Genomic DNA, 21,455 nt, shown 5'->3' with positions numbered 1-21,455 from the left:
AGTTTTAGAAATCCTAAGAATTGTAAAGATACACAAATAATGGCTATAAAGAACAAAACCAAATTGATGGATGTGATGCTAGGCTAGTTGTTATTGTCTCAGACTTTGGTGCGGGAGGGACGTGTTCAATTCCCGGCATATCTACAACACAAAATGGGTTTGGACCAATTTCCTAAAAAGCGTTATTTCAGCACACTGTACACTATCTGTCCTGTAAAAATGCCTTAGGCATTGAAGGAAAATAAATTCAAATGTGATTACCAAAACTGTACACTAAACAGACTCTAAGGCCCCATAACAAAAACATGGCGCAATTAACGGGTTAAACTGTGATAAAAGAGCTTAATTTAACAGCTTAAGCACTTTTTACAAAGTCATCCGAAAGCCTCGATTGTTTTATCATTATATCCTAATAGATTGCAGCTAGTGTAGATACAAGTAAGTTTTGATAATTTGTATTATCATTGCCAATGATCAATGCCCAATATGACCAATAAAAAATAACCAATGACCAATGATGAATGACCAATAATTAATTGCCAATAACCAATGGCCAATAACCAATGGCCAATTACTAATGACCAATGACTACTAACTAAATAATCAATATCCAATAACAAAAAAAGTTAAAGTTAAAAGTTAAAGTAAAGTTTTAAAATTTCGGAAAGAGAAAGAATTTTGATAAAGGCCTTATGCTAGCTGTTTTATTCGAAAACTATTCGAAATTTTACAACTTTAACCATTATTATCTTTAAATATGGTTAGGTTTATAAAAAAATAAACACGAGTTAAATAGTCTTAAATTACATATTCTACCGGAATACATCATAAAATACAGGGTGTTCTAAGAGAAAAATCAAAGCTGGCGGCCATATTAGAAAAGTTTTTTTTTCGACTTGACTACAATTTTTAAAATATAAATCCAAGGGACTTACCATTTAACGTTTTTGATATCTTTTATAGTTTTCGAATAAAACAGCTGGCACACTTATATCAATCACCCTGTATGTTCATCGTTCATATGCAATTAATTAGGACTGTAAATATAACTTTATATAACATACTGAAAGCAATAATTGTAGCTATTTAGTATGAAATGAGAAATGAGAAATGAGAAATGAGAAATGAGAAATGAGAAATGAGAAATGAGAAATGAGAAATGAGAAATGAGAAATGAGAAATGAGAAATGAGAAATGAGAAATGAGAAATGAGAAATGAGAAATGAGAAATGAGAAATGAGAAATGAGAAATGAGAAATGAGAAATGAGAAATGAGAAATGAGGAATGAGAAATGAGAAATCATACCCCATTGAACATTGAACAAGTAACATTGAATATTGAACATTGAACATTGAACATTGAACATTGAATATTGAATGTTGAATGTTGAATATTGAATATTGAATATTGAATATTGAATATTGAATATTGAATATTGAATATTGAATATTGAATATTGAATATTGAATATTGAATATTGAATATTGAATATTGAATATTGAATATTGAATATTGAATATGGAATATTGAATATGGAATATGGAATATGGAATATTGAATATTGAATATTGAATATTGAATATTGAATATTGGATATTGGATATTGGATATTGGATATTGGATATTGGATATTGAATATTGAATATTGGATATTGAATATTGAATATTGAATATTGAATATTGGATATTGAATATTGAATATTGAATATTGAATATTGAATATTCAATACATAACGTGTATTTTAAGGTCAAATTAACCTATGCTAGAAAAACAATAATGGTCCATAAATAATTTTAAAATAGAGGTCGTTTCACATAACACATTTTATATTGATTTCCGTAAGTATAGGGTTTGGAATCAACTTCAAGTCACTGCAAGAGACAACCTATAATTGCTTCTGTAATCAACTTGCAGCTAGTTCTCATCCATGCCTACATGAGTAATTATATTAAAATAAACTTTATTTGAAGTGATTTTTATATTGGTATAACTATCACCTACATAATTTATTAAATGAACACTGTGCTATTTATTTGTTGAAAACTCAAAAGAAAATACTACGTCATAATAGAATTAATCTAATCCACCGTCTACGTCATGAGCAGAAGTTTTTAACAGGGTTTTTGCAAAAGAAAACTGTAGTCAAAAACAATATAATAGTAATAACATAACGTTTTTAAGTGCTAATTTAGTATGCATACTTGCTACAAAGTATAAAATGGTAATGTTATGCCATGCACTCGTTGTTACTATACATATACAGGGTGGCTGAAAAATAACTTTAAACCGTCTCCCTTAACCTTAGCCTTCTAACCATTTTTAAGATATTTAAAATCAGTTTGCGGTAAACTTTTTAGATATGAAAGGTTACAATATTTATGATTAGTTGTGAAGATTTTGCCCTTAGGAGTTATAAGGGTAGGAAATAAAAAGGGAAATAAATATGGCTAGTAAAAAGTAAATAGAAATCGGACCACTCATAAAAATATTACGGGTAAAATGTTTAAGACGGTGGGTTTTAAAACTATTTTTGTTGACATTATTTGAATAGTTATCAGATTTATATAATTTTTTTGCTTTTATTAAGACCTGTAAAATGATGCCAAAGTTGACTATACTTCCCATTTGAATTTTCTTTCGGTTACCCTCATTATAACAGATTGATAACAGATTCCTTAACCCTAACGGAAACATTTTCAAAACTAACCGTCATCATTGTAGCCCCTACAATCTAAGAAGGTTGCCGCAAACCGATTTCAAATATCTCAAAAGGTTAAAATGTTAGTGCAGTGCAAGTTACTTTTCAGCCACTCTGTATAATATTTATATGGATGTCATTAATTTATAAACATGTCTACTCTAAATTTATAAACTAAATGAAATTAAGAAATATTATTTATGGTCTGATCAATGTTGACAGGCATTGTGCTGAGGTATTGAGAGAGCAGACTGCGGCAATTGGTCACTCTGAAATGACAATGGAACAAGCCCATATTGTCACCTTCGTTAGATAAAGTTTGACAGACAACTTCTAAACTTTACTTAGGAATTTGTACTTAGGAGAGTGTGTACTAAGAGCAATATATTGGTTTTGAATATTTATGGAAGATATAACGTTACTTTTGTTTTAAAAGTCTGAAGTCTTACTAATAACTTTAAATAAAGAGCGCATTTCCATTTTTAGTTGCCTAAATGTGATTGTATTGCGAAAATACTTTTCAAAGGAGTTTTAGATAATAAATCAAGTGCTATACCAAAAAATAAACCTATTATTTTCATTCATAAAGTCAAATAATCAAGATTGTAATAACGTCACTAACTGTAGTTAGCTAAATTGGAGTGTAGCCTTAAAAGTAACCGTTGATTTCGACGGGTTCAGCATATTATCGTATTATCCAAATTTAAATTATACCCAATAAAATTTCAACGTATAAAATTAAACAATAGACTAAATTCACCAAAATTATTAATATATCGTTTCCAATTCTATCATAAAAAGCAATCACTGTTAGGTAGGTCCATCTGGAGTGTTACAAGGTAGTCCTAAAACGCATAATAAGGGGTTCAGTAAATCTTTCCTTTGAGGGAATCATTGTGATAGCATTTTTTAGCAACTCAGAAACTGAAATATATTTATTGAGGTTGATATCAACTCATGAGATATCAGTGGTATTTTTTACACAACATTTCGCTATAAATAGGCTTTAATTAGGCCATTTCAATCAAGTGTAGTAAAAAAAACTTAGTGGAAACTTATTTCAAAATGTATCATATTCCCAACACGCAGATGAACAGTCCGTTTGGGAACCTTTATCCACTGTTGTATTGTTATTTTCTATAATTTTCCAGGGTACGTATTTTAACTTATTTTTTGCAAATTATCGTCTTATCTGATCTTATTTTATTGTTCAAGATGACCTAACTCAACCAACAGGAATCATGTTTCCGGGAGATTCGTCAGTCACCCACTTTTAACGACATTTCGTCTTTAATTAGAGCATTAGCCACTCATGAGTGTAAATGATAAATGAGTGTAAGCATTTATCGACGTTTTAGACAAATTCTTTTTACGCTTAGTTATTGAAGCAGCCTGACTTTTTCAAATACTTGAATTCTCTTTTATTTTACAGTCCACGATACGTTCAAAGGATAATAACTAATTTCTGCTAATAATTAAACGTATTTTTTTTCAATTTACTTTAAATTTATCGGGCTTCTTTAATAGAAATAAAGCTTTAACAATGATAGTACTGTACAACGAATAAACACAAGAAACCATCTATAAACAAACATTTTGTGTACTGTTTTTTGATCAAATAATTAGTTTTAAGGCTTTTTCATAAAATATAAATACACAGATAAATGTTTATAAAATTGTGTATTTAATTTCATGTGTAAAGATTTATTAGGCATGGGAAGTTTCATTACGATTTGCTAACAAGTGTAGAGCAAACACATTTTATCACACCTTGGGCAATTACACAGATCTGTGTTTACTCTGAAACTACTTAATTAATTTTGTTTCTCAACCAAAAAATTCACAGGGTGTTTGTGCTTAACAAAGCAGTATTTCCTGATTTCGGCTAAACAATTTCCTAAATTGACAAACAAAATTAAAAAAAAACAACCAAGTTACGTAAACCAAACTTTAATTGTTATGTAAATATTTAATAACATTTTGCATATTAAAAGGGGTAATTATAGTTACAGATTGTGCGTTGGTTTAGCTATATGTATTATTAATAAAAGGTAATAGAACTAACTTAAAGGAAGATGTACTATCAAACAGTAAAGAACTAAGCCTAAGTACTACTTAATTTTTTTTTTTAATGTGTAAGACTGTCAATTCCTTATTTTTATAGTATGATACACACTCGTTATTCTGATCATATATTATTCCTGATTATCCGTTACAATAACCCAACTTTGTACGAAGGTTGAGTAAAGATCGATGATTTTAAAGATAGTTCGTATATACGAATTATCTAAAACACGAATGCTATTCTTATATGCTTAAGTAATACTTTTATATAGAATGGGTAATTTAATTAACCAAGCAATGCTTCAATTTTCAGCTCCTCTTGCTGTTTGTGCTAACCAATAATCCCTATCATCACTAGATATAGAGTCGTGATATATCTGTATACGAACATTGGGGTTTTCAACAGCTAAACCTTGCTGTCAACCATTATATCCTAGCAAAGCTGTCAAATTAATATTCCCTATCATGAGACAAACCGTCACTACTGCTCTAAAAAAGTAGTTTTCAATGGGTATACAATGCCATAGTTCATGATGAAAATCCACTCAAAATATGTATTTAATATGGTACTAAAGTAGTGAATATAGTTACCAGTTGTTTTTGTACAGTTGGTGCAATAGTGTATTTCGTCACTAGGGCGTAAAGTAACGAATAGTACAAACTAATTTCAAAATCCATTCAAACCAAGCTAATTTTAAGAATAATTTCAACTGATTTCTGACTACTCCTAAAATCATTACAACTGTACCATATGTTGTTTTAAAATCCCTGTATCAATAGGGATTAGGGAATTATCTACAATTTCATTGTATAAAGGAAAAGAAACGTTGGTTTAATATTTAAGCGTCTGTTTCCAATCCTCTTAACATTGAGTCATCATTTCTCGGAAATTACAGGAAGTATTGACGTAAGCCGTTCTCTAAATGAAACAATCATCTTAAAGCTTGGCTTGTTATGATAGCTGAAGAAACACGCTATAAAGACATCAGAGGAAATGACAAGTGTCATGAAACCTTACTTTTGCTAAGCGTCAATCATTGGAATTGGTTTCAAGCGATGGTGTTTTTTTTTCTTATTTTCCTACTTATATACATGTGGTATCATAACATAATGTTTATATAAGATATTCACATTATTTTATTTGTCCGTGGAATATTATTTTTATTATTATTTTAAGATCTAATAGATTTTTTACTCAAAATTCTTACCTATTTCGAGATAGTATATTTCTTCACCAAGTTACCAATTTACCGAATTACGTAGTTAGTTCGTAAAGTGACTTTTTCGACCTGAGCTTAAGTTTCATGGCCTGAGTGAAACTAGTTCAGAAAGTGAGCGAGGTTTTAAAATAAACTTTTAAACCCGTGTGACAAGCTATATCTGTCTTCATATTGGAACATTATTTAACAAACTAACTTAGAAAATGACTTCAAACTTATTTTCTATTATGCTAATTCAAATAAGCAGAGCTCTTTAGTAAGTGATTCATTAATTTCATTTTAGCAGTTTTTTTGTGAACATTATTGTATCGATATGTTGAAATATTCACAAGAATGCAACAAGGAACTATAACCAACTACATATCGATACATAAATAAAAAATAATAAAAATAATAAGCAATAATAAAATAAATTAAATAAAAAGTTACATTCAATTGTTAACAATTAAAATTTACACCTGAGTTTGCAACAGTTAAAAAAGCTTTTTACTCCCTAAGGGAAACATGGAGTAACGAAAGAAAACTTTTTATGCAGTGTTATTATTTGATTTTGCTTTATATGAAGTTATTAATTAATAGTTGCTATTTAGGTTATGAGGGAGTATAATGTGTTTTTGTGTAATGAGAAAGACAACACTGATATTAATTACAATCTAGTAATGAGGCATTGATTCTTCATCTCTAGTAAATAGGACTGCGCATGTTTGATGTAGAATATCGTAAGCAAGAGTGAATAAACTTTACTGTTTAAAAGCCACAGTTAGATTCATACTGATCGTCTGCCTTAAGAAAGACTATCGTAATGACATCGCTATTAATGAATTTAGATTTTTAGTGTGGTTATAGAAGAAGTATTTGAAAAAAAAGTTGTAATATTTCAGTTATCGTTTGAAAATAACCAAGAACTCTTATTTTCGTTATTTTCAATGATTAATTGCACCTATATATAGTAAGGATGTAACTGAAATAACAATCTAAAATCATTAATATCATTTATACAGAACAGGTTAATTTATTTGTAAAAAAGGTAAACAGAAATAACCAATCAAGTAGAATTATGTCTGTCTTTATTGAAAATAAAAATTAAAACCGACGTCTGTGTCAAAAGCAGACAACTCAATCATTTGTTTAATAATTTAAATAGCTTTATGTTATGTCTTCAATTTTGTTTCAATTGTTTCTCCATTAAATATCCGTTTATATTTTCGTTAGTCTTATTTTATCAAATAAAGATGTATTTTAATGCACATATTTAATCTATGAAAATATTAATCAAATACTATGCATAATAAAGCATCGAATAGCTTAGCTCAAATAATAAAACGAATAAATATGGAAATAAGAACGAAATTTATTTTCAAATTCATTTGTTCATATTTATTCCATAAATTGATTTGATAATCAACTTGCCACCAGTTCTAATCGACCCTTTACATGAGTTGTTATAAAAAGGTCAATGGGATTGGTTGTAAACAAGTAAAATTTCGCATTTCAAACTTAGCTTTTACAGAAAAATATTTTTAGAAGTGTATTGTATGATTCTACTCCTTAACATCTAATGCCAATACTCCTTAACATCTAATGCCAATACTCCTTAACATCTAATGCCAATACTCCTTAACATCTAATGCCAATACTCCTTAACATCTAATGCCAATACTCCTTAACATCTAATGCCAATACTCTTATATTTTTTTTTTGAATATTTTTAATAGTTAAAATTGCATGACAACATTATACTGTATATCATTATAGCTGCCAGCTAAGTTTTTTTCTGTATTCGTTTAAACATAAAATTCTAACTTTTTAAAATTTCTTTTGTAAAACTTTAATCATTCCAATTAATTTGGAGAATTCATAATAACTTATTCTAGTTGGCAGACAAACAAGGCTTCGTTATTGATCTCCTTATTGTCTGCCTCCGGATACCTCCAAACGAAAAAGTATATCGGTCCGGGGGCTAGGTCTTACGATAAGGCCTACGATATTTGCATAATCACCAGGAAATTCACTAACAGTTAACATTTTCTATATAAAAAGATGGCTGTACAATATATATCTCAAATAATACAAATTCATGAAAAAATACCTAGAGTAAACTCACATGGTACTGCAAGTGACATCCCTTTAATTGATTCTATAATCAACTCACAACGATTTTTGATCCACCCATGTATGTAATAATCTCACGGAATCAATGTGAGTTTTGTTTGAAACCAGGTAAATTCCCCTAACATAATCTAATATTTATGAAAAAACCTAAAATTGTTTCATAAACCTATCATTTATTAGGAAGGCTTGTAATCGAGCAAAAGACAACGTAATGCCATGTATTTGTTATAAGGATTTGGTTATTCTGTTCATAAAAATATAATGATATTGTAAAATGATTAGATAGTTATAAATCTTTATTTTAGAAATTATGAGAAACTATGCAATTTTTTACGGCAATAACTAGTTCTCTAAAGATAATATGAACACGGTTACTATAAAACCATTTTTACAGATATTTTCTGATGATCTCATTGCCGGTTGAGTTTATGGTAAAGTTAACTCATAGGGTTCAAATACATTATTTTAGCCCACAGACTAACTTTAACATTGTTTATGATGACAGGTATTGAGGCCAAGTATTTTGAGGGCAGACTAAGGTAGTTATTCACCCTCCATTGACAATAACTAAGCCCCATCGTTGCCATTGTTAGGCTAAGTTTGACACAAATATTTTACGCATTACCTTAAAAGAATGTACGTTGTAAAATGTTAATTATCATTTAAAAAAATGGAAAAAGATTTTGTTTTCTTTATGCGTGACTTTTCATCAAATAGTTTTAAATTAATCAAATATGCGAGATATCATCAGTTCATCTTTCAAACGAACACTTAAATTATCTCTTAGCACACCAATATACGTATATATGTATTTTCATTACTAGGACCGAAAGTGGCATTTTCCGTCGCGCGCTCAAGTTTTTGTGTGAGGCGAAGCCAAACACAGGGAACATCAATTTCACGTGCGAGGCGAAGCCGAGTATGTGAGAGCTTTCACGTACGACGCGAAGCCGAGGACGGGAATAATGGAGCAAGTGCCGGATAATAACTTTCGGTACGAGTTATGAACGATACTTTTCATCACGACGCAAAAATACACAAACACAGAATAGCAGACCTCAGTAATATTACAACTATTTTATTTCTCAATTAATTTGATTGAACATCAAAATAAAATAAAATAAAATTTTCTAAAGGAAACCTACGTATATTTCTCAATACATTTTGTTTAAATATCAAAATAAAAAAATAAAACAACTTTGAACAATACATACAGCTGATTCAAATCATTAAATTAAACCATAACAAATAACTAGCGTGCGTAGTGAATAAATGGAGAACTAATTGAGAGCTAGGGAAAGTAAATTTAGAGCGAGGGAAAATCAGCTGATCGATTTTCCCTCGCCCTAAATTAGAGCTTGGCAAACAACTACTTTCATTGATGTCAGCTGTTATAAAAAATAGTTACTTTCGTTACGGAGTGATGAAAAAACATAATCAATACTTCGCTCCTGGTTTTATCAACTATTAACTCGTTCGATACTGACTGCCACATATTTGCGATGCTGCTTTCATTGTCAAAGCAACATTTTTCTAAAGCTAAAAAATACATGTATACCTTATTAATAATGTATTTTATATGTCGAGTTTAATCATTATCCTCCTATAATTACAGGAATGAAAATCTGCATTGAGATTGGCTAACAACTGTATTTAAAGGGCCACCACATCCAATCTGGCTTTGGACAGTTACACACATCTGTATTTACTATGGAATTTATTAGGTTTGACGACAAACCACTTCAATGGGCAATGGTGTTTATTTTAGCGTTGTTTTTTGTTTCTGGTAATAACTGCCATAGTTATAACGATTACTAGCTAGAACACAAAACTACATCTTAATTGAACTTTACATATTATGTGCGAAGTCAAAAAGAATGAAATAGAAAAAGTAGTAGATAAAGTTCACTATCAAACAAATACTAGGGAAAAATTAATTGAGATCTACCTAAGGCATACACGCGGATGAATAATTAAGTTATCATAGCACTGATTTCTTTCAAGCCTTGCAACCAAAACAATTTTGTTTTTGTCTAAAATTATGACTTGTGTACTAAAGTAATTTACATCATGAACCTTACACAGTGAAAATCGAGTTTTGTTACATAACATGTATTATTTTCGAGTGTTGTTTTTAGTACCCTTGTGGAAAATACTTTTTGGCTTCACTACTGTGAAATGACTGCGAAAATGCATCATTATATTGTTTACTACGGAAAAAATTTACTGTGCCAAAAGTTTACTATCTTTTTTTATTTTACCAACGTAAATAAACAAAGATCTGTTATTGTTTTGAAAACTGTTTCAATTTTCAACAACCAAAACTGTAACCAAAGTAAATATTAACTTTAAATTGAATGCATAACCTAAAAACGCTATGAGTTTTGTCATGTTCCTAATTGTTTTAAAAAAATATCCAATGTCTGTTTAGATGAAAATATAATTAGTTTTCGTGACGTTCAAACATGAGTGAAAGTGGGTCTATATATATATTCTCGACTATTTAAAGTGCTCGATATATCTCGCACTTCTAACATGGTACCAAATATGTAATGACTCACTTTCTACTCTTGTTATGAAATATACTATTATATTTTTTTTACTATTCTCGATGCAAAACTTTCCATTTCAAACTATTAGACTTGATGCTTTGTAGTTTTTATTGAGTTTAAACAAGTAAAAACCAGTTTCAACCGATTTTATGAATAAAAAGATGCATATTTGTTCAACGATCTTATCGGAGTGGACGAACGGCACAAAGTTGATAGCATCGTCTTGAGCTAGTTGAACATCTACAGTAGTGCTACTGGCCTTCTTGTGTATGTTTTCCGAGTTCAGTGTATCAGTTATCTTAGTGTTTGTTTACTAGTTAGCTGTGAAACTTTGTATTGGTGTTTGGTGAAATAATATAGGCTACTGCATATGCTGGATGTGCTTTCATACTCAGGGTAAGATTAATTTACTTATGTATGTGTATCATTAGGAATCGTTGATAAAATTATTAGGCAGAGGTTATGTAAATTTAATTATGAGGTAAATATTTGGTAACAGTTTTAGCTAAGACATTGCAAGACAGACTTTTGAACAGTACTAAGTCGGGTTTTTTGGCCATAATTCCCTCAATCATGTCAGATTTCTGCATCAAGTTAGTAATTTTCGGTTCGTACTACTACTCACTTTGATCACTTTGATTAATGAGACAACTAAATAGTTTTTTATCTCCCATGAACCAAAGAGACCGTATTTACAAGTTTTAACTACCATGTGAAGGGTTAAAGAATTAGTTAGACAGTGGTTCATTTTATTATTTACGTAAAGCAAAACAAAAATCTTCAACGTTCCCAATAATGAGGTAAGGGTTTTATCTCTTCCAAGGTTTCCCTCCCACGAATGGCAAAAAACAAAGGAATTGCTTAAGAAACATTTATTTTACTTGACCACTAGCTGCTGTACCCGTGCTTCGCAACGGGAAGATGTACTATACCGCCTAACCCAAACACTTATTAGTAGTTCGAATTTAAAAACTAAAAGTCGCAAAATCGCGCGATTGTACATAATTCTTTTGTAAATCTAAATGTTTCCATATGTGTTTATGTGCAATTTATTATTGACAACCGTATGTGTAAGACTATATGTTTGACGGTTTTACTACTGAAGATTTGAAAATGTGGTTTTAACCCCGAAACTATAGTCATCAGGACATGGATTGATTGAAGACAGGTTAGTAACCTTATTTTATTACAACCTATATCTAATTGTACTATTGTTTATATGGAAATAAATCAGAAAAATTATTTTCATAACTTTGATACTTTAAATCAAAAGCAAAGCCAGGGTTTGTATAGCGACCGTTATGAAATCTTTTTTCTATTTCCATAATCGATGACATAGTTTATGTTACATAGTTGCGTCATTATATTGAGCTGTCTGAAATTGTTAAATAAGCAATTAGCAGTTCTGACTGTTTACATTGAAATGTCAACGCAGAGGTAAACATTGTGGTTTTTCGCTTCCGTGGATACAAATCATTAAAATTTACTTTTGAAAACCTCACAGCAAAACTATAGACGTCTAAGGAGCTAGCCTGTTAGAAACTCGGGGAGGTGAATAGGCCTATGACATTCCTAGATATGTGGAAAATCTTTGTGCTTAATTTTGGCTGTATCGGTTTAGTATTTTAGTCTTGGTAGCTGCACTGACAGACAGGCAGACAAAAAGACAGACAGACAGGCACTGCTTAAATTTTGTAATAGTCAAGATTTAACATCCATTACTATGCTTAATTGAAAAAAAATGAATTTCTCATTTAATGAGTTACTACTAATTTGTTGAGTATACTTTTTTATTTCGTGACATTTCCTAAAATAATTCATAATAAATTATAGTGTAAAGAATTCATTATTTAAAACCATTTAAAGTTTAACAGAACAGTGAGCCGAGTTATAACCATAAGTGCTGGCCTGCGCCCTGTGATTAGAAACAGCTACCCGCATCACCGCTTCGCATATTGATTCGCTTCTTCAAACTTGAAGGACTAGTAGAAGTAATAGCATTTATACACTCTTTATTTATTTAAATACTTTGAAATATATGATTTATTTGTTTATAAAAATGATGTTATGCAAGAAAACTTGTACATACAAAATATATGAACATCCTAGATACATCCATAATAATTCGTGCAGTATTAGAAAAGTCACATGAGATTAAACAGTTTTGAAAACGCCATCAATGCGCGCTTAGTTGAAAAAGTTTACACATATGGCTTATGTGCACATGTAATCGCCCGTAACTTTTCCTAAACAATCCAAAGTTTGAACAACCACGGAGGGAATTTGTTCTCTGTTTTATTCTTCACAGATGTATAAAACTAAAGACTTCTATGGGAATATGTGGGAATATTTCCCTAATTATTGTTTTACATACATTTTATTAACAGCTTAGTTTTATAACTGTAAAATTATGGAATTATAATACCTTAAGATATTAAACCAACTTTGTATTTGATTCGTAGATGCCGTACATAGATAAACATTCACAGTCATAATTTAAAAATATGTTGAAAAATTAAAGTAATTTAGTGAAATTCCTATAGGGAATAATCTATTACCGTATGCGGCACGGAAACAAACTATTATTGTGAGTTTTAAACTTTTATTTACTCGCTTACATTTACCATATGACTTTTTTGAGCTATTAAATCTAATTTATTTTACAAAACTGACCTAATTTCAGGTATGCTTTAGAAACCAACGAAAAATGAATATTAGAGACTATTTGGACACAACGGATTAACATTGTACGTACAAAGTAACGGCCATAAGTATTTGTCATGGATTATTTAGTTTTTATTAAAGCCAGTATTCAATAATTTTCCTTATAAGATGTTATTTTTAACATGTTGCATTACATGTTATTTTATAACGAAGCATTTATACGCCAGTCGTAAATGAGCCGATTCCATGGACTAGAACCCTGAAGGTATCAATACTAACTAACAATTTTAAACGTTGTAGATTCGCTCATGGATAAAGTTGCGTTTAGCCTTATACAGGGTTGCTTAAAAATTTGCACCTAATTCTAAATGTTTATCAACAAATCCTCTCTCTTATCTTATTATGTATGTTGATTGAGGCTAATTTAATACCACTTTTGGTAGTTCAAATTGTTAACTGGTTGAAGCTTTTTAAGTCTGCTTGTACTTGGCTGGTGTTTTAAGTAAAGAAAAATGAAATAAAAATTACCTTATGAAGTGTAGCACTTTATTGTTCAAGTCCAGAAGTGTTGGAGAGTACAGAATGGAATAAATGCCTCTAATGAAAAACTACAAAAAAACTTTCATAATACACTGCTAGAAAATAGAAGTGTGAATAATAAGAGTATTTTACGCCACACTATATTATTTTGACGAACATCCCACGCAAGGATTTAGTCCAGAAAACAGCTGTTTGCCACCAGCTTATTGAAATAGGGTTTCATTGCGTACTACTGTACGGTAATGAGTTTTACCGGACACCAATCAGCTGATTATAGTGTATTTAGGTGGCTATGAGTGGTTATAAACAAAAACATAACCTCTCTTAGCGGTTATGACTAGTGATTTTTAGTCCTTTAGTTGGTGGAAATATATATGGATTTGTATAGATTTAGTAGTATAGCGTAAACTATCGTACGTAACTCGTCCAAAATGTGTGTACCGGGCTCATATGGTAATCCCGTACTCGACTTCGTCTCGCACGGGAACGACCACACTCGTCCGGTAAACACTTATTTTCAGGACTAGTAACGTAATATACTATTTCGAGATTGGCTCAATGTAACACTCCTCGACGAATGGATTTAATTAATAAGTTAATCTTTTTGTATAGTAATTATACACGTTTCGTAGTGACCATTTTCTGTAAGAACAATACAATTAATAGAGCAAGGTTTTCAAATATAACAATCCAGCTACGATAGGTTGAAGCAGGAATGCGAGTGCTTCTAATGCAAGCGCACATAAATCTGAACGAGCTTATTGATTCTCCACACAAAACTTCCAAATATGTCAAACGTGCGCCTAACCCGGGGGTTGGAATTTGATCTTCTATTTACTCCACAATATATATTAACAAAACCAGCCATTTACATAATGATTACAGATTTTTAGGAAACGATTTCAACAAAACATTGCGTTACAGTTGAATCTATTTTATCTATATGGATATGTATATTCAAAAGGTATTTCCAGGTGCTTACGCCCCAGTTTTTATCTGCCAGTAAATAATATTCCTAATAAAATTATATATCCTATATATAGGCAAGTATGTTTCTTAAAACCCTTTTTTTCTCAGCTCGTGTGCATTGCAGGGAAAAATCTAATAGTATAGAAATATATTTTCCTGTAAATGTGAAGATTCCCCTTGTAAATTTAAATAGCCTCAGAAATAAGCACAAAACAATTAAAAAAAATAGCTTGCTTGGGTTGTCATGCTTGTGAAAAATAACAATGAAATATAAACAGAGAATGGAAACAAACGGAATAAATTACGATTACATGTTATTTTACAGTGTGGCTTGAAATATAAAGGTATGTATATTGCACATTTCTAGTCAAAATGCCAACCAATGAACGAGTTCTAATATTTATAAATATATATTTAAAACAGTGTTTTACAAATGCATATAGCATTTTCTTCTAGAATACAATACAGTGTCAGCACTACCATTGTCTTAATATTTAAGGTATAAGGTTGTTTTACGAGTTAGATAAATTTTTTTTCTTTTTTTACAAATAGCCAAAAACTATTAGCGTTGAAAATATGGTAATTAGAACGCACTTTGTGTTTAAATATGTTAAATAACATATGTTTACTTCAAAAACGTTATATATTATCTCTTAGGCATTCAAACGACCTTATAGAAAGCATATCAATAGGTTTTTTCTACCCAGTTTGCAGCCAACTTGCATGGAATGGGCCCAAAACTGTGGGACTTCTGCCAAGACAGGTTTTATCCAAGCTGGAGTGATTGTGTAACATTTCTTTCAGATCGGACAAACTCACGGGAGAGAAGTGACTTGTGGATCGAAGTTCACGGTAATCTTGAAGGTTGTGTCTTGTGACTTCAGGATGGAGCGGCGACGGTTACTGGATCAGCCGGGGAACAACAGGAGGTACAGCACTATAAAAGAGGTACGGTGAAAACTTATAGAAAGTACTGTTTTAATTGGGTTGTATTGGTGTGAACATAGCTAAAACAACTTAAAAGTAGGTCTATAGGTACAAAAAAAGTACAGTATATACTTGGTACATTGAGCTGCAATTAAATAAATAAACACCTCAGGTATTATGGTGTAAAGGAAATTATGTGGAAAGTAGATACAAATGGAGTTACTATGTGGGTTATTTGTTGAAGACTCCTTTGTACTACAGTAAATATAAACACTAGGTACAAGTAATTGTGGAATCATGGGTTACATTAAAGTACTGTATTGTCCGGGACTTGGAGCAGGAGTAGTAACTGGATTGTCCTTGAGAGCGACGTAACTCAGGTTGTAGGAGAAATTCTAAATAGACCGGTTTAGATCGTCCGGTAGATTTTGGCTTTTACTCCATGTAGTAGCTAATATTTTAGAAATAACCATGGCAGAATTATCCGAAAAAATTTTACTTTTGAAATTAATCTGTACGAACTTCACAAAAGGTTCTAACCATGAGTAAGGTAGATCGTGGTTTTACATATTGTACTTGGTGCATTTATGCCAAAGACTAGAATATACATAAGTATGGTCGGATATAAAAAAAAATCAGTGGGAAAGGTTTACCAGGATTTTTAGGAAAATTCAGCTAATTGTAGCTTTTTAGATGAGTGCAGTGGGAAATGGATTGTATATGTGTTGTTATTACTGGTTGAAAGAACGAAAACTATTTTTTATTTAAGTATCTGAAATGTTTTAACATTTGTGGTAACAAATTTCTATAGAGATGTTATGCTTATGGAACAAGAATGATAATGGCTGGAGTTTAATTTGACGTAATAAAAGAATTAGATATTATTACTCTTGATGACGAATTAAAAGAAAAATCTGATTCCTAGTAGAATGAAGCTGAGAATACTGAAGGGAGCTAATCCTTTCAGGCATGTAAAGGTTATTGTTTATATTTCTCTAAGACCAGGGACAATAGAACTCCAATAATGTGCTTTTGTTTATATTTGAATAACACAATACTTTCTTTTGTCCATAAACCTCCATTGTTCCAGTTACAATCTGAATATATCCAGCTCTTTCTCTTGTATGTTAGAGAAGGTTTGGATACATGCAAATAATTAGGAATGTAAAATGTAAAATCTAAAATCAATTCATGACAAATCTGCGTATAAGAGCGATGAATCTGCAAGCTTACAGATCATTAACCATCATCCGTTAATCTTCCCATTTGTCAAATCTTTATTGTAACATTCAATTTTAACAAAGAGAATCGCAGTTAAATAATTTTATTGCAATGATTCTTTTTACTGAATATGAAAAAAAATTAATTGGCAATATAATTTATTTTTCAACACACTACAATGTTAGCCTTTTTACAAACGTTTATTGAAGGCCGAAAGCTACGTATTACTGCCTATGCCAGCGTGGCCCATGCAGGTTTTTACTTCCCTAGGGCCGAAAATCTGCTGCTCGTTTACCTCCTTAAAACATTAATGCATATTAAATTCACAATCAGTATGCATTGCAATAGACTTGTGTTATTGTCATCGCTGCCTAGCAACTATGTATTCATATTTTTGCTGATTCCTCAAATTATTTCCTCACATAACCTTCAAGTTATAGCTTTTTTTTACTGTTAGTGTGCATTATTATTGTGGTAATAGGGTTTGGTGTGGTGAAAAGTAGCGTTCGTATCACGGACTGAAAAGTTTTGTAGCTCTCGATCGTTTTAAGTTTTCGAATTCGTCTCGAACCTAATATTATCTCGAGCCGGCAAAACTTCATTTTCGGCCATAGTTACAAAATATACTATTAATTTACAACAGCTGTTTTAGGCTTTGTTTTTTAAAAGAAGGTCTATGAAAGATCATTTATATCTTAATATCTTTTGATTTTGTCAGTAGTTTTCTGACTAACATTTTAAAATAAAGACTTACAAACAAATAAATTGCAATCAATAAATACATTTAAAAACGTCTTCAAACCACATCCAAGCGGTACCAATAATAATCTTCTAAGAACAAACTGGTACGTCAGTTATTAGCCTCGGGTATTCCAAATGATCTGTTAGGTCAATTAATTGGTTTTAACCGGATCGTAGTGTGAATCATAGTGTGGAAGCTATATTTTATAACAGCAACGGATCAAGGATATCATTATACCTAAGTAATGAAAGTTACAAATCATGTTGTAAAATTTGGGTCACCAAATAAACAAGAAGTTAAGTGGTTTTAAACATTACTGTGATGTGTCCATTAGCGCGATAACTCGAGCAAAAATGATCCGATTTTGATGAAATTTGGTACAATCGTGTACCAAACATTCAACGCGATCCAGCATAATCGGACAATGGGGACGTCGGTTTATGGGGGGTTTTATGGGGTTAAAATAGGGTTTTCCAGATTTTTACCCCAAAATTAAAATATTTTGCAATTTCTTTTTACACCATTTTGTAGAGCTTAAATAAAGAAATAATTTAGTATAATGAAGCTCTGTTGTGTGCCTAATGGTCACGGAGAAAATTCAAAAATAGTGTAATTTAAAATTCTATGTTTTTCTTATGGAGAAAATGAAAATTGTTGTAGTTTCCTTGTTTATGGATATATATTGATAACATTTGGCAAATTTATTTATTTCATCCTATACTATTGATGTATGGTCAAAACCCCTTTTTACCTTCCCCGTGGCAGCAAACCTAAGCACTCGTTTAATCAAATGTTATTTAAATAGGGAATAAATATGTCTTATCTATGGAAATTTCTGAGTAAAAATTTAATCAGACAAGTTGAAATTCACTTGGTCTGCAGGTTTGCTGCGGTGGGGGTATTTAAATAGTTTTAGTGTTAGCAAGTTGATTTATTGGTTGCAAGTTTATCGTGGAGTAATGCAATGGCTTATTAATAGTCCACAGGTTGTACGAGGTTTTGAACTGGCACTAGGTTCAATCTAAATTTTAAAGAAAATGAATGTAAACAAATATAGCTACACAGTACACATTCATCATTAAATACAATTTCTTTCTAAGACAGGCCGGGATTATGATTCTGCATTCTAAAACCACAGGCTACGCTTAGTTTACAAAAGTTATGAAAAATACGCTTAATAATCTTTGAAACAACAAATGTGACTGTTTAGTTGTTACAGCTATCGAAAACGTCAACATTTCACTATTTTGACTACCATTTTTCAAAAAATAATGTCAATAAAAAAATTAAACGTCACCTATTTCAGCTAGGAATTCATTAGAGGTTTGTTAATTCTGTAAGAAAATCGCAATAAACGAAATACCGGTGTCTGTAGCACAAGAGATTAAATGTTTGGAAGTGAAACGAAATTCAACGAACAATTGATATTAATTTTCCGCTGAATAAATCTCATTTGCGTCAAAATCAAGTTGAAGGATTTGTTATTGCGGAGAAAGGATTAAATATTTAACAGCTACAGAATAATCTGAACAGCCTTCACAGTGTGAATTGTAAAGAATAATTTTCACGGTGATTGATTTACCAAGTTCACATTATTGTCGAGAGCTTTTGTAATTTAATAGAAATTATTTCAACGCTATCTATTTTGAACGGTTCATTTTACAACTCGATTGTATTGTAAGTGAGTTTTCTACTCGGAGAATTGATTGTACATTGGTAAGTTTAGGACCTACTGCATATATTACTGTATATGCATGTATAGTATTTTATTATGAGTCATGTTTCCGTTAAGATTGTTTTATATTTTTTAAATGTCTTCTTTGTATTATAAAAGGTCACAATTTATATCATTGTGAGTTGTGAAGGTTATAGTTAGAACATCACAGCTAAAAATAATACTTGGTAAGGAAAAGAACTAATAATAATTATCAATGAAAACGGAAATCTTGTCTGTGCTAATATCTGTGTTTTATTTTTATTTTTTTTTTTTTGCATCAGGAATAAATATAATACATATGCTATAATTCAAACAAAATAATATATCTTAAATATACTGCAATCTAAATTTTTAAGTTTAGCATCAATTGTAAAATATTTTAGGTTTACCTACACAATTATATATGCAATTTTCCATTGTGAGATCTTCTTTATTTTGTATAATGGCTTATTTTTTCCAGAGCTCCACCCCAAGTACGAGTGATGATGATGCAGTAAGTTGATCTTTTTATTCATGATTATTTTTAACTTACGCTTTTATTGAAGGATTAATGTGTTGCTTGTAAAGCATGTAAAATCTTCCACAGTGTCAGTTTTTGAATCTGCAAATTGATGTGTTATTCTCTAACCATTGATCTTATTTGGTGATTATTGAAGGTTCATTAACAAGTGAATTAATAAATCAAAAATTAAAAAAAGTTAAAGAAAATATAGTAATTTTTGGTTAAAGGCTTTTTAAAGTAATACTGTTCGCGTGTATTTCAAATTGAAATATTCCTACAAATATTTTTTTATTTATTTTGAGGGTTTTAATTTGCAATTCATAGGTAACTGTTAAAGGTTACAATAATGCTTCCGGTGTAAAAAGTGAAGAGTAGTTTTCTCAAGAATATTTTTTGTATAGTTTCCGAGGTCCATTTTATCATGGAGGGGTTTTATCAATTCAGAAGACAACCTAAGCCATAGCAGATAATTAATTAATAATGCTTTTGCTAGACTACTGGCTGATTGGTTAAAGTGCTCGCCTAACAATCAAAATGATGTCGATTTGGTCCGGAGAAAAATCAGTTTATGGTTCGAAACTAGATCCAGCTGTTATAATACATTTCCTTTTAACCAAATTAATTTAAACAAATATACACTTTTGGTAACTTTGTTGGTGATTTTAATATTATACAACCGAATTCCCCCTCTAAAACTGTGCTGTATTTCGGAACACTGTAGGTTAGTACTAATATTGTACATAAAATCGTCACGATACACGCTGTACCTAGCACACACAAACAAGTTGTGAAGTATTCCGTACTCATGTTTTCGAAGGTCAGTTTTCGCCAGCTAGGTCACCTATTAGCACTTCTAATTAAATGTGCCTGCCACACGACTTATACGTGAGCCACGAGGCATTGGTTTATTGACAGGCTATTTGGCTCAAGGATCGTCTCTTCCAAGTATTCTAGGTCGTGTACAGTCCCTTATAATACAATAGACTTCAAGGAATCAAAAACAGTTTTTGAGTGTTAGGCAACTGTGTATGTTAGGATGCATTGTGGTTTAAAGTTGTTGGTTTTGGTAAGTTTAGGTAACTTCGGAGATCATTGAAGACATTCACATCATGATTCGTAAAAAACAAAGATTTTATTTGGTACGGAATCTAGTTCCGCTTTAAGGTGAAAAAAATTGCCAGAATTCGCATTTGAAAACCTACTGGGAGAATTTTCTAGTAGTAAAAAAATATTAATAGCTTAAAGTGTAACAATAGATATAAACCGACATTATTTTTTTGTACTCGAGACAGTAAACTTTTGCAATGATCTTTTAGATAGCTTAATTTCTAAGAACTATTAAACTAAGCTTTTAAAAGTTAGTTAAGACTTTGCGGCTGTTTGGTGTTTACCTTAGGCCACTGTTTAAAGATTAAAAACTTAACTTATACTGTGCAGTTAAAGACAGATAGGTAACTTGGTTTTAGACATTTATTAAATAGTAATTCTAACATTACTAAAATTAAACAATTATATTAGTTAATAA

General features: G+C 30.8%; 1 protein-coding gene across 1 annotated transcript in view; it reads left to right on the top strand.

The window, feature by feature from the left end:
* The first annotated feature begins 15,653 nt into the window (after positions 1-15,653).
* Positions 15,654-21,455, top strand: part of LOC129003825 (bumetanide-sensitive sodium-(potassium)-chloride cotransporter) — an 86,540-nt gene continuing 80,738 nt past the window's right edge. Inside the window, exons 1-2 of the mRNA XM_054432144.1 lie at positions 15,654-15,769; positions 19,889-19,921. Coding sequence (XP_054288119.1) covers positions 15,707-15,769; positions 19,889-19,921 — 96 coding nt within the window. The 5' untranslated portion in view covers positions 15,654-15,706. The remainder of the gene's footprint in view (positions 15,770-19,888; positions 19,922-21,455) is intronic.

Source organism: Macrosteles quadrilineatus, unplaced genomic scaffold, assembly GCF_028750875.1.
Source record: "Macrosteles quadrilineatus isolate MER2022 unplaced genomic scaffold, UCM_ALF_1.0 Scaffold_9__3_contigs__length_116548681, whole genome shotgun sequence".
Classification (NCBI taxonomy): Eukaryota; Metazoa; Arthropoda; class Insecta; order Hemiptera; family Cicadellidae; genus Macrosteles; species Macrosteles quadrilineatus.
Note: the sequence above shows the minus strand (reverse complement) of the source record. Positions and strands in the feature narration are given on the sequence as shown.